General features: G+C 32.2%; 1 protein-coding gene across 3 annotated transcripts in view; it reads left to right on the forward strand.

Moving 5' to 3' along the window:
* Positions 1-12700, forward strand: part of LOC135841511 (phospholipid-transporting ATPase ABCA3-like) — a 101995-nt gene that overhangs the window by 78421 nt on the left and 10874 nt on the right. For all 3 annotated transcript variants that reach the window (XM_065358502.1, XM_065358500.1, XM_065358501.1), the window contains exons 3-10: positions 7319-7549; positions 7699-7811; positions 8387-8529; positions 9814-9967; positions 10210-10472; positions 10551-10785; positions 10884-11057; positions 11145-11326. In XM_065358502.1, the coding sequence (XP_065214574.1) occupies positions 7329-7549; positions 7699-7811; positions 8387-8529; positions 9814-9967; positions 10210-10472; positions 10551-10785; positions 10884-11057; positions 11145-11326 (1485 nt within the window). In that variant the 5' untranslated portion in view covers positions 7319-7328. The remainder of the gene's footprint in view (positions 1-7318; positions 7550-7698; positions 7812-8386; positions 8530-9813; positions 9968-10209; positions 10473-10550; positions 10786-10883; positions 11058-11144; positions 11327-12700) is intronic.

Here is a 12700-nt window from a genome sequence, read left to right on the forward strand (position 1 = left end):
TAATATAGAGACGATAGATCTTTGATGGTTAAAATTAACGTAATTGCCTTAACTAGTAGGTAGGTAGAATGATTGCCATAGTGACACCCCTCGGTGAAATTCAATGTAATTACGGGTACGGTACCCTTGAAAAGTACCTACCAGTTTCCTGGATCTTTATATATGGTACCGTTACATTTACTATATTTTGATGTTGATGTTGTTGTTGTTTTTTTTTTTGGTACATTTAACACTAATGTAAGTCAAGTGCTGGTGTTTTGGGATCACGTTTTGTATATTGGACTTGATATCTTACTTACCTACCTATATGTGTGGATTTATAATAATCTCTAAGTACTCGAGACAGAGAAGAGGAAACATAACAAAATAAAATTCTGTGAGGCGCATTTACCTAATGGCTATATATGAGCTCGTTCGGCAAAAACATCCACATGGTCGAAAAACATGACCAAAAAATTAATCAACGTCGTGATACGCATGCTGAAAATGATGATGATCGATACATCATGTATACTTCGCTTCTCATCCGGTTGTGATCTTTGTGATTTTTTTTTTTTTGATTACCGCTTAGCGATCGCGAAGAATCTTAGAGCCTGTCTTAGTCCATTAATCATTTCGTCACCGAGTGGTTCGATTTAATAATGGTGGGTATATCTGGAAGATGATCGCGTAGATGCTTGATTATTAGACAGCTCTACGTACAGCAGCTGATTTAAATTGGGAATTCATTTTTACGTATTGACTTCACCTATCTATATAGTCAGGATACCTGAGTGGATATTTTTGGCGTCATACGTGTGTGTGATTTTCATGCAGTTTTTTCCCTCTATACCCTCTCCTTCTGAACATCCTATTAGGTAGGCTTCTTAATTTATATAGCTACCTATATGCTTTATTGTCTATGAACCAATAGGTACGATGTATGTACACGTTTTTATAACTTTCCATAATGAATTGCAAAATATCGTATTACTATTCGACGTAGGTTCCAAACTTATACATGTCTTCGTAATATTGCTCATATTGCGCGTACTGAATATTGTATGTGTAGGTATGAATTAGTTGATGAGCCACCAATACATACATAATGTGCAAGAGCCTTTAACTGTACTGTGCTTTGTTGTCCTTTTCATCTTTCCTGCAATGCCATCCAAAATAGATGATATTAGAAGTAATGATGAATGATGATGAATTTGATATGTTTTGGCAAACTTTAAATTCTTCATATAATTGCACGTTTCCGAAATCCCCATCAATTACTCATTATTATTTACCGAGATAATATTAATTGTTCACGGTCATTCGCGATGATTTGAACTTTGCACCGAATATGTACCATACGTAGTAGAATCATTCATGAAGTAAACATGCACGTAGTGTGTATTGTGTGCTTATTTCCTTTGCTTCGAGTATTACCTACTCGAGCTTTGCGGATACGTACCTATATCTATATCACTTACTCATCTGTAGGTAAGTCTTACAAGGGAACCTTTACAACTCGTCTACTCCTATTGATCTGAAATTTGGATCACTGGAAGACCATGTCACCCCCAGACCTTAAAACTGAATTTTCAGTGGTGACCTTTTAAAAATGGCAGAAATGGCGTATTGGCATAATAGGGTACTTATTAATTTTCTACAAAAAGAGCAAGCATTGAGATAAAAATCTGACACTCGGTTTGTGTACTAAAGTTGAATCCCTGAATCGATTGGCACCATTTTCCAGCCGATCTGGAGGCTTCGGTAAAAGTTAGCTTTTCTCCAGCAACTCCAAATTGCTCCAGAAAGCGTTGAGAACTTGTAGAAAAATATTATATTTACGTTTCAACTCATCACCTCGAATTTCGATTCACCGACTTTAATCGATTTGGAACACCGAACATACAACAGGACTGAATTTTCAGCTGCCGAAGTTGATTACCCAACTTCTTTTGGAGTGATTTGAAATTGCTAGAGAAAAATCAACTTTTGTTGGAGGCTCCAGATCAGTACAAAAATGGTGACAATCTATTCGAGGAGTCAACTTTAGGGGAATAGGCGAAGTTTCGGACAATTTATTTCAAAAATTGGCAATTCTGGAATTTTTTGAAAATTTGAGTTTTTTTTCAACTTGTAAAAAAAATACACTTTTCAACTCGTCACCTCGGATTTTCGATTCACCGACCCTAATCGATTTGGAACGTCGAACATATGACAGGATTAAATTTTTAGCTGCCGAAGTTGATTACAACTCTTTCTGGAGTGATTTGTAATTGCTGGAGAAAGGGCAACTTTTGCTGGAGGCTCCAGATCAGTACAAAAATGGTGACAATCTATTCGAGGAGTCAACTTTTGAGTTTTTTTTCAACTTGTAAAAAAATACACTTTTCAACTCGTCACCTCAGATTATTGATTCTCCGACCCTAATCGATTTGGAACGTCGAACATATGACAGGATTAAATTTTTAGCTGCCGAAGTTGATTACAACTCTTTCTGGAGTGATTTGAAATTGCTGGAGAAAAGGCAACTTTTGCTGGAAGCTCCAGATCAGTACAAAAATGGTGACAATCTATTCGGGGGATGAAATTTAGGGGGATAGGCGAAGTTTCGGGCAATTTATTTGTAAAAATTGACAATTTTGAAATTTTTTAAGAATTTGAGATTTTTCAACTTGTAAAAAAAAATACATTTTTCAACTCGTCACCTCGAATTTTCGATTCACTGATTCAATCGATTTGGAATACCGAACTTATGACAGGATTAAATTTTCAACTGCCGAAGTTGATTACCCAACTTCTTTTGGAGTGATTTGAAATTGCTGGAGAAAAGTCAACTGTTGCTGGAGGCTCCAGATCGGTACAAAAATTGTGACAATCTATTCGAGGGGTCAATTTTAGGGAATAGACGAAGTTTGGGAGAATTTATTGCAAATTCACAATTTTGGAATTTTTTGAAAATTTGAGATTTTTTAATTTGTAAAAAAATACACTTTTTAACTCGTCTCCTCGGATTTTCAATACACTGGTCCTTATCGATTTGGAATATCGAACTTATGACAGGATTACAATTTTCAGCTGCCGAAGTTGATTACAACGACTTCAGGAGTGATTTGAAATTGCTGGAGAAAATTCAACTTTTGCTAGAGGCTCTAGATCAGCTGAAAAATGATGTCAATCGATTTGGGGTGTCAACTTTAGTATACAAACCAAGTTTCAGATTTTTATCTCAATGCTTGCTCTTTTTGTAGGAAATTGTATCAATATGCGATTTCCGCCATTTTCAAAAAATGCAACTTTCGCAGCTGAAAATTTGGTTCTGAGGTCTGGGTGACATGATGATCTTCTATTAAGCCAAATTTCAGCTCGATCGGAGTTGACGAGTTGTATAGGTTCCCTTGTCAGTAGTAGGTAAATTAAATTAGCTCGATGTCTATTGAAAAATCGTATAGTGCTGAGAAATACAAGGTTAAAGGTATATAGACACTTCGTGGAAGGTAGATGACCAGCTGAGTTGTGGAGTCGTTTTTATTTTTTATTTTTGGTGGTACTAGAGTATGTTATATCTGTATTTATGTTCATAAACATATTTTGTACATAATAGTAGGTACGTAATGTACCTAGTGTTTTGACTATCAATATCGTACCTAATATTTCAATGAGTTCCGTCTGCGATAAATGCTAATCTTTCTCGGACAAACCTTCGAGGAACCTTGTTTGTTTTTTATTCCATGTGCAATAATTATTCTTCGAAGTTGGCAACATTTTTCCTCGTCTGAGTTGAAAAATTTTTGATATGAGGATTGATTAATTGTGAGTAGATTAATAGTCGCATATACGTATCTGATAATTGAAAGCAGCTGGTTGCCTTTTTAAAAATATTTGAAATTTTAGGCAGAACGAGATAAATTTTAAAAATGAAGTTTGCCTGGTCGGTTTCCTATTTCTTGAAGTTTAATATCAAATCTGTATCCATATCATTTTTTTCGCCAAAAATAAATGAAATGACTTCAGATTTCAACTCTTAGGATTATTTTTCACTTTTTACACAATTTTTTTTTTAATTTATCAATTTTTAGTTGTTTTTCATTACTTTTTTGTAATTTTAAAATTTTTCTGACTTATTCTGAAATTGTTCCATTTTTGTATGATTTACTCGTACTTATAGTGAATTTTATGCCCGTTATTCATTTCTTATAATTTACGAAATTTTTGCAAAATTCAATTTTATTTCGACTGTGATTCAATATTTCTTAAAACAATTTTCAACGACTTTGTTATTATTCTAGACATTTTTAAAATACTATTAATTATCAACTTCTATTTACCTATTTTTAAATATTTTAGTTAGATTCTAACAAATTTTGAATAGCAATTTTTGTCAAGTTTTACAGTTTTTTTTTTACTGTGCTATTTGCAATTATCACTCATCAGTCATTATTCAGAAAGTACACCTACGCATGTGATAAACAATTATATTCCTATAGAGTGTGTATCGAGTTGAAATAAAGAATCCCGTGTCGATATGAAGCTTCATTCTGAATATATAATAGTGTAAAACAATAAAATGAATCATATTATGACGCCTAATGTCTTATCATCGCAGTTGATTCATCTTTCTGAACAAGTAACTTCAATGAGGTGGGTTTACGACTGATGTAAATGAAAAGAGATTACCCAATTTGAATTTTTGATCGACAGTTGGTATGACGAGAATGTCTAATGTTAATGTAATGAAAAGTAAATGCTTAACTTTTTCAAAAATTTCCAAGATTTAGGGTGCGTTTGAAAATTGAAGTGGAATATTGACAGCAGTCGTATCATTTATGGTTCTTCATGGTCTATAATTAACAACAAAATAATGTAAGTAAAGTACCTACCTTCATATTTAATTTTTTATTCGTGTATAAAAATTTTACTAATATTATCATTCAGTTACCAATTTTTCTTACCTTTTTTTTTTTTTTTTTTTTTTTTTTTGCCAAAGAATATTAAGCAATATAATATGAACCCTTAGGGTGGATAGCTCCCAAAAAAAATTCCGTATGACCCTGAATTTTCCGTTTAGACAGCTGAAATTTCAGTTCAAAAATTGTATTACTTATAACTTACGTATAACTGATGAAAAAAATCGAATGACGAGTTATTATCCTAGTAAATAAACCTCTAATTTCTCGTCACATTTATTTACAGAAGCTCAATTAATTTTGACACACGTAATCCGAGGAAATAATACCAAAATTTAAATTAAAAATTAAAAAAAAAATTGAAAAACTCTTTTATAAACTACGACGATAGAATAGAAAAAAAATACGAAAAAAATGTTTAAAAACAATTTTTCCCCAAGGATTATTGCATTAGGAATGTCCAAGTGTTTATTCTTCATGGAAATGATATACTTATTCACTTAGGTCAGGTACTCGTGTGTTTATCGAACTAAAATAGATCGTGCTTGGCGCAATGTCAGCAACCTAGATTTAGTGGTAAACCTAGGGAAGAGTATTTAAGGTTGAATATTACCATCTTCGATTCTTAAGATCAAGGTCTGAATATTCAAATACATGTACGAGTGTGTAGATAGTCAGTAGGTAGTTTAGGTGTATCTCATACCCATAACACATAAAATGTCCCTAAAAATAGTTACCCAGCTCGGTAGATAGGCTGACGTTCGACAACAGAGATGTAATTAGTGTTCGGTATTAACTACACACTATAGAGTGACGCATTGTGAATAATTTTTATTTATCTCGCTTAGAAACGTATTGTGTTTAAAGTGGAAATTGTCTTATGAACAGAATACCTACGCGTGTAGCTTTTACACGAAAAAATGAAAAATAAATAAATAAATAAACAATTACTCGGATAAAAAGAGAATTTTATACTACGTATGTGATTCTTGACCTATATTTTAAGAAGAAATCGACGTCATATTATAATCGTGATAATTTAAGTCTAATGTTATCTCGAAAATAATAAAAATAATTTCGAAAAAAACCACGTACTTACCTCTCTACCTATTGAAATAAACAAAGGAAATGAAAGTCAACGGTGAAGAGGAAGGTAGGTACCTATAGGAAAGGCATTTAAATCGATAAACATTTTTACGTAGGTATTTACCTCCGCCGTATCCGTCGCTTCTTCACTCTTCATCGTTTGGAAATACCGAATAAAACATCGCAGAGGATAAAGGACAACAACATTTTATACGATAAAGTTTTTTTAACAGTGGTAGAATTTTTTTTTATTAATGTTTAGTACAAACATCCGGAGCTGTAGAGCAAGTAATCGTGTCAATTATGAGAGAAGGACGGTGTGTGGGGCAGCGTATGTATTAACATCATAATCTACAGGCGAAGGGAGCAAAACAGTATGAGATACAGACAAGGCGAGATTTATATGCTAAAATAAGTGTGAAAAGTGAAAGATCATCGTTTACTATTTAATAAATTAATCGCCGACGAAGAGAGCGGGAAAAAACCCTAATCGGTGATGTAATTGATGCTGTGTACATGTGTGGACTTTCTCTGACGTCACGTTGTGCTAATACGCTTTTTTTTCTTCGTATATAAACGAACCGGAACAAAAAGTTTTTGTCTCGGACCCGCCGTCTTCTTGGTAGCTCTTGCCACCACGTACACAGGAAGAATACCTTGAGTCTGGTTAAAGGCATATACATATTTGACATTATGGTTACAAAACAGCACGACGATGGCGATTGCCGATTGGCGACCGTATATACTTATTTGAACTCTGAAATTTGTTTTGTTTAAATTACACGCGCAATATACATAATGAATGGCTAATTTCATGCGTAAAAATACAAATCATCAGCTGTGGGATAATTTAAAAGGTATACATTGTATTGTATTTTATTATGTAACGCGCCGTGTTTGCTGCAATGGTAGGCAACTTTATTAACGCTAGGCGAAGTGTCATAATTTGTTGCTCGATATTTTGGGGACTCTGGGTGTAATTTTTCGATGCCCTGGTAGCAGGCTAGTCAGTCTCCTGATTGATCATCGCTAAATCCTGTCATTTTTAGTACAGTTTTTTCGAGCTTCAGAAATAATTCGGTCAGACCCTTTTCTTAAAATATGGAGGGAAGGACGGAGCACAAAAAAAATAAACATACTACAACAAAAGAGCACAAACGATTGACACCATTATAACACTCCTCTACCTGAAAATGGTCGACCTGGGAAATTGGACCTTGTACTTTGATCCTCGTTGAATTACTACCTATAGATTTCAGCATTATTTTTTAGTGTACGCTGATACGAGTAGATAGATACCTATACCTATACATGTATTTTATTCGATGAATTTTCTTTATTTGTTACAGAGGCCATACGATGGGTAAATTAAGGAAAATCATCCTGCTACTATGGAAAAATTACTTAATGCAGAAAAAACAGCCAATTCACACCTTAGTCGAAATACTACTACCTTTAGCTATATCGTGTCTATTAGTATGGTTAAGATTTTATGTAAATACCGAAGAAGTTCCAAATCCTACTAAATTTAATTCATTTTCATTAAAAGACTGCTTAGATACGTCGTTAATAATGTCAAAGTGAGTATACGCGGCTATTCTCGATTATGTATGGTAAATAGCGTAAAATCATATACCTAGTAGTATACGAGTACATTACGGCCATTACCCTCGATTCGAGTCGAGCAGGCGAAAGTGTTATTTTAATAAATCCTTTTGTGTTATTATAGGACATGGTCTATAGCCTGGTCACCGAATACCAGTCCCTTTGCGACCGAAGTTATGAAAAAATTTAGTTTTGAAAAATTAACAGCAAGTAGACCGCATCATCCGGGTATTTTTAGTAAGTATCATCACTGTGCTCGAATTAATTGAATATTATATGTATCTACCTACTCGTAGGTTAATTTTCTGGAAAAATGGTAAAATTTTTTCACCAAGAGGATTATGCATTTTTATTTTTTTATGAATTTATGGAGCGAAAAATTGTGTGCGATTACTTTCTATTGTGAGCGATTAGTTTGTGAAAGAAGAAGTAGGTAATACATGTTGGTACCTAGTTTGTTGATTCTATGAAGTTTTTTTTTTTCAGTAAAATGAGAATTTTTTTCAAAAAAATGACAGTTTTTGAATGACGAGATCTTCTCGTTCAGTTATCATTAAAATTATTTCTCTGAATACTCGATAATTTTTTTCGCACGGTTCTATCATTTGAAATACCTACTTAAATTAGGTACCCACTTACTCTTGTGAAAAACTTCTTGAATATTGTAGAGACTATTGTCTTGAAAATATTGATTAGATAAATTTCAAATTCCAAATTTCAAGTGATCAATTTTCATTTATGCACTTTAAAAACTTTTTTAAAGAGTTTTTTTTATTTTCTTATTTGTAGTAATCTTTGCATTCTTTTTCCAGTGGAACCTTTTGCCGATGAAACCGAAATGCAGCGCGCACTTTTGGTCGCCAATAATACTAAAGTAGTCTTGGTTGGTATTTCATTTGACGATTCAGTCGAGGATATCGATCAAGAAGAGATGACCATTCCACAAAATTTACAAGTAAATTGATCAATATTATTCTAATTAAATATAACTTAGCTTTATAGCGTTTGCACCTCCCCCCTCCCCCACCCAAAACAGATCTATCGACCTAGGTACATCAAGTCGATGTTCTTGAAATGTAAAATGTTATAAAAAAAATCTTTTTGAAGTAATTTTTGCTGCATTTTAAAGGAACATGACAGTAGAGGATTTTTTCATTTTAGTATTTTGACCTTGATCATGAAAGATGATCTTTATCCATTTGAATTGTAGAGAAATAGGTTAAATATGGAAATTTTCCGAAATAGGTAATCAAATTAGGAGTGCTTAAGTGTACGTTTTTGAACTAAAAATTTCAAATTTTTTTTCTCAAGTCACTTTATAATGTAATCTCGTCAAATATTTTTTTATAGAAAAAAAAACAAAAACGATTTGATCTGTAAAGATGGAAAAATATTGAAAATTGAATGAAATTATAAATTTTTGTTTTTAGTAAGTGCTCAATAATTTTAAAAATATGGGATTTGTTCTCATCCTTTATTATCTGTAGGCTTTGAAGACTTAAAAAACATGTGAATGCGATTCAATTCAATAATATCTGCGTTATTTAGAAAATTATGAAATATTTTTTCATTTTTTCCTTTCTTTTGTCTGCTGACAGCCCTCATATGAGTGATTTTTGTACGTAGGTAGGTATTTTATTCATTTCGAAATAAGTAGGTACATTTAGAATTATCATGGATATAAGTGTCGTTGAAAAAATAAAAATTTGAAAATTGCGTGCAAAAATATGGTAAAATAGCGAAGGCAATAATTTAAATTTTTAAATAAAAAAGTAATCGAAAAAAATGAAACATAGATCATAGGTATTGATGATGTCGTTTTGAAATGCCAGGGAATTGAAGTAACTATTTTCAAGGATTTTAAATAATATGATAGGTATATTTTTTTAAATCATATTGATATCTAATAAAATGCTGAGAAACTAAAAACTTTTTTTTTTGAGAAGAAAAAATAGAAAAAAAGCCTAAAAATTGGGTCGAAAATGATCCCAAACAAATTTTGTTCTAGTTAAAAAAAAAAAAAATGATTCCATTTGACAAGATATTTTTTGATAAAACTATCAGAAAAAAAATAAACAATTTTCCCATCGAAAAATTCTACTCTAAAGCCTCTTATTTTTTGGTGTCATAACTTGAAATTCTGCTAATTCTAAATAATCCACCATGTACTCATTTCGATTGCCCACCTACACGATATTTCTGCACTTCGTGATTGAGTATTCAAATACTCGTATTTCAGGTACGAATTCGATTTCCAGGACTATCGAGGTATATAGACAACCAGTCGACGACATTTGATACTCAGTTCCCTAATTGGAGAACACACACAGCATTCCCACTTTATCAGCCATTCGGTCCTCGAGATGGATATTCTATTTTCGGAGGGCAACCAGGTAATTATTTTCGAGCACTTATGAATAATAGAATTATTCTCAGAAAAAATCAGTTGGCTCTCAATATTGAGCGTTGAGTAGGTACTTCTGCTCACCTATCGATAATCAAAAACAGAAAATTTATTTTCATTGATATAGTTATATTTTTTTTTGTCAGATAAGTTCGAGTACCTACCTGTTGTAGATATAGCTATGTAATTAGTCAAATAATAGGTACTTACTTGTATTTTATTTTTCAACAGGGTATTGTAAAGAAGGATTCATATCGGTACAACATGCAGTTTTCGAATCCATTTTCGACATATACAATACAGAATTTCGGCCAAATAATACAATCAGGGCTCCTGAATTCCTATTCCAACGATTCGCTTACCCGTCATATGTCCAAGACAGGCTATTGCCGGCATTGATCTCATTCATATCTATTTTCATTATATTTAGTTACACGTATTCCGCTGTTAGGACCATTAAATTAGTAACTGTCGAGAAAGAGACGCAAATGAAGGTTCGTATCGCGTTTTTTTGAAATTAATATTCCGCCAGTTTGTACGTTATTATTAATCGATATTTAATTCACGTGTAGGAAGTTATGAAATTGATGGGACTAAGTAGCTGGATGCACTGGACTGCCTGGTTGATTAAAGAGTTCATCCAGTGGTTTATACTTAGTCTACTGATAACCATCGCGTTGACGATCGAATGGAAAAACGGATGCGTTATTAAAAATACAAATTCTGTGATAGTCTTATTAATTCTAATGGTTTTTTCTTTCACTAGTATCTGTTTTTGTTTCCTTATAACTTCGTTTTTCAATAAAGGTACGTATTATACAATAAAAGTAGGTAGTCGAGCAGGCACTTATCAAGTACCTACTTATAATGTAATCCTATTTTGACAATCGCCTTCTTTTTTACAGCCAATTCTGCCGCTACTGTCGGAGCAGCCTTATGGTTCCTGAGTTATTCGCCATATCTAATATATCAACCTTCGTACGAAAGTATGTCTTGGTTGCAAATCGTATCTTGGAGTTCTTTATCCAATACCAATATGGGATATATTTTCCAAATGATCGTCATGTATGAAGGAATAGGTATAAAATTTGCTTTAATCTATGATTATTAATTCCTATTATTAATGCTTTTTTAAAAATCTAACTCGATTAATTTCTTTCAATCAGGTACGGGAATCCAGTGGGATAACTTTTTTACACCTGTATCACCTAGTGATAAAGTTAGTCCAGGAGAATTGACCGTTTACTTATTCGTCGATGCCATTATTTACCTTTTGGCTGCTGTCTACAAAGAAGAAGCTTGGCCAGGAGCTTACGGAATGCCTAAACCGTGGTATTTCCCCTTTCAGGTATGTGAATTTTAGGTATTATTGATCGACGTACTGATTTATGGTCCTCTTCAGCTTTGAGAATAGAATTGTTAAAAATTGTAGATCGCAATTTCTTGGAGTTTTTGATTATTTTTTGAAATGAATAATAGGTACATATTAACACGTCATAATCATTTTCTGTAAAAAAAGAAAAAAAAACATTTTTGATTTTTTGCACGTAGTTGACGTGATTGATCAGTGTAGTAATAGAAGATCTCTATGATTACAATGACCAGACCACTTTATAAAAGCAATTATTTCAATTAGGTACATAAATATAAAATGAAACAGGCCCATTTGCGTGGAAGGTATTCCTTTTCCTGAAAGGACATTTTAGGTAACTGAATTTTTCAAAACATATATTTGAGAGTTTTTTCCATAAAACAATTTAACAATTTGTGTGGTGTGGTTTGATGGTGATAACGTTTATTTTTTTCCTCAATTGTATTGTATTGAACTTGAGTGTTGCAATTTTTTCGTTTTTATGCCTGAAACAAATCACTAATTTCCAAGTCGATTTTTGTTCTCATCAATTTGTAAAATCCGTTTTGAAATTTTTCAAAAACACAATTTTATTGATTTTCAAAACATGTTATATGAAGGTGAGGTAGGGTAAAAAATGAAGGTCCAAATAATCAGTTTTAAACTTTCAAAATTCATTAAAAAAAAAAAGTTTCAATTTTGCTGTGATAATTTTTCTACGAATCAATTTTTTGTAGAGAAAGGTCAGGCTCGCTCTGATTATTGATGGCTCTACAGATAAATACTCAGGTAGATAGGTATATTTACAGTTCATTCAAATTAATTGATTCAATAATTGAAAAAAAAGGGTCCACAATGGTCGATAATAAAGAATAATAAATCGAGTAATTCGAATTTAATAACAGAGCTAAACACTTTCATTATATGAAAAAAGAAAGCAATGAAGGTATTTTATGACAAAATAGAAGGTCAAATAAAAATAACATTTTATTTATTATCGAAGCTATTAACGTACCGGTAATTATTCAAATACAGTTTGGAAAATCTAGAAACATTCGATCAAGCTTCACTTTTAGAATAGTTTGATTCAATGACGATGATAGAAGGAAATAATGTAAATATTGATAGGTATGTAGGTACTTATTAATTTTTTTTATTTCGATCTACGTAATAATAATATTTAAATTAATGGAATAATTTTTCTTTACAATCCTTTGGACTTGTAATATTTTTCAGTGTTGAAAACTAAAAGAACAAACAAAAAATTGAGAGTTTGAAAAATCACCCAACAATAATTTGGCTCTCTTTCTTTTTTTAGGCTGAGACACTTCAGGATTAAAAATTAAAAAAAAAACACTTAAAATTTTAATC

This window comes from Planococcus citri, chromosome 3 (assembly GCF_950023065.1).
Source record: "Planococcus citri chromosome 3, ihPlaCitr1.1, whole genome shotgun sequence".
NCBI lineage: Eukaryota > Metazoa > Arthropoda > Insecta > Hemiptera > Pseudococcidae > Planococcus > Planococcus citri.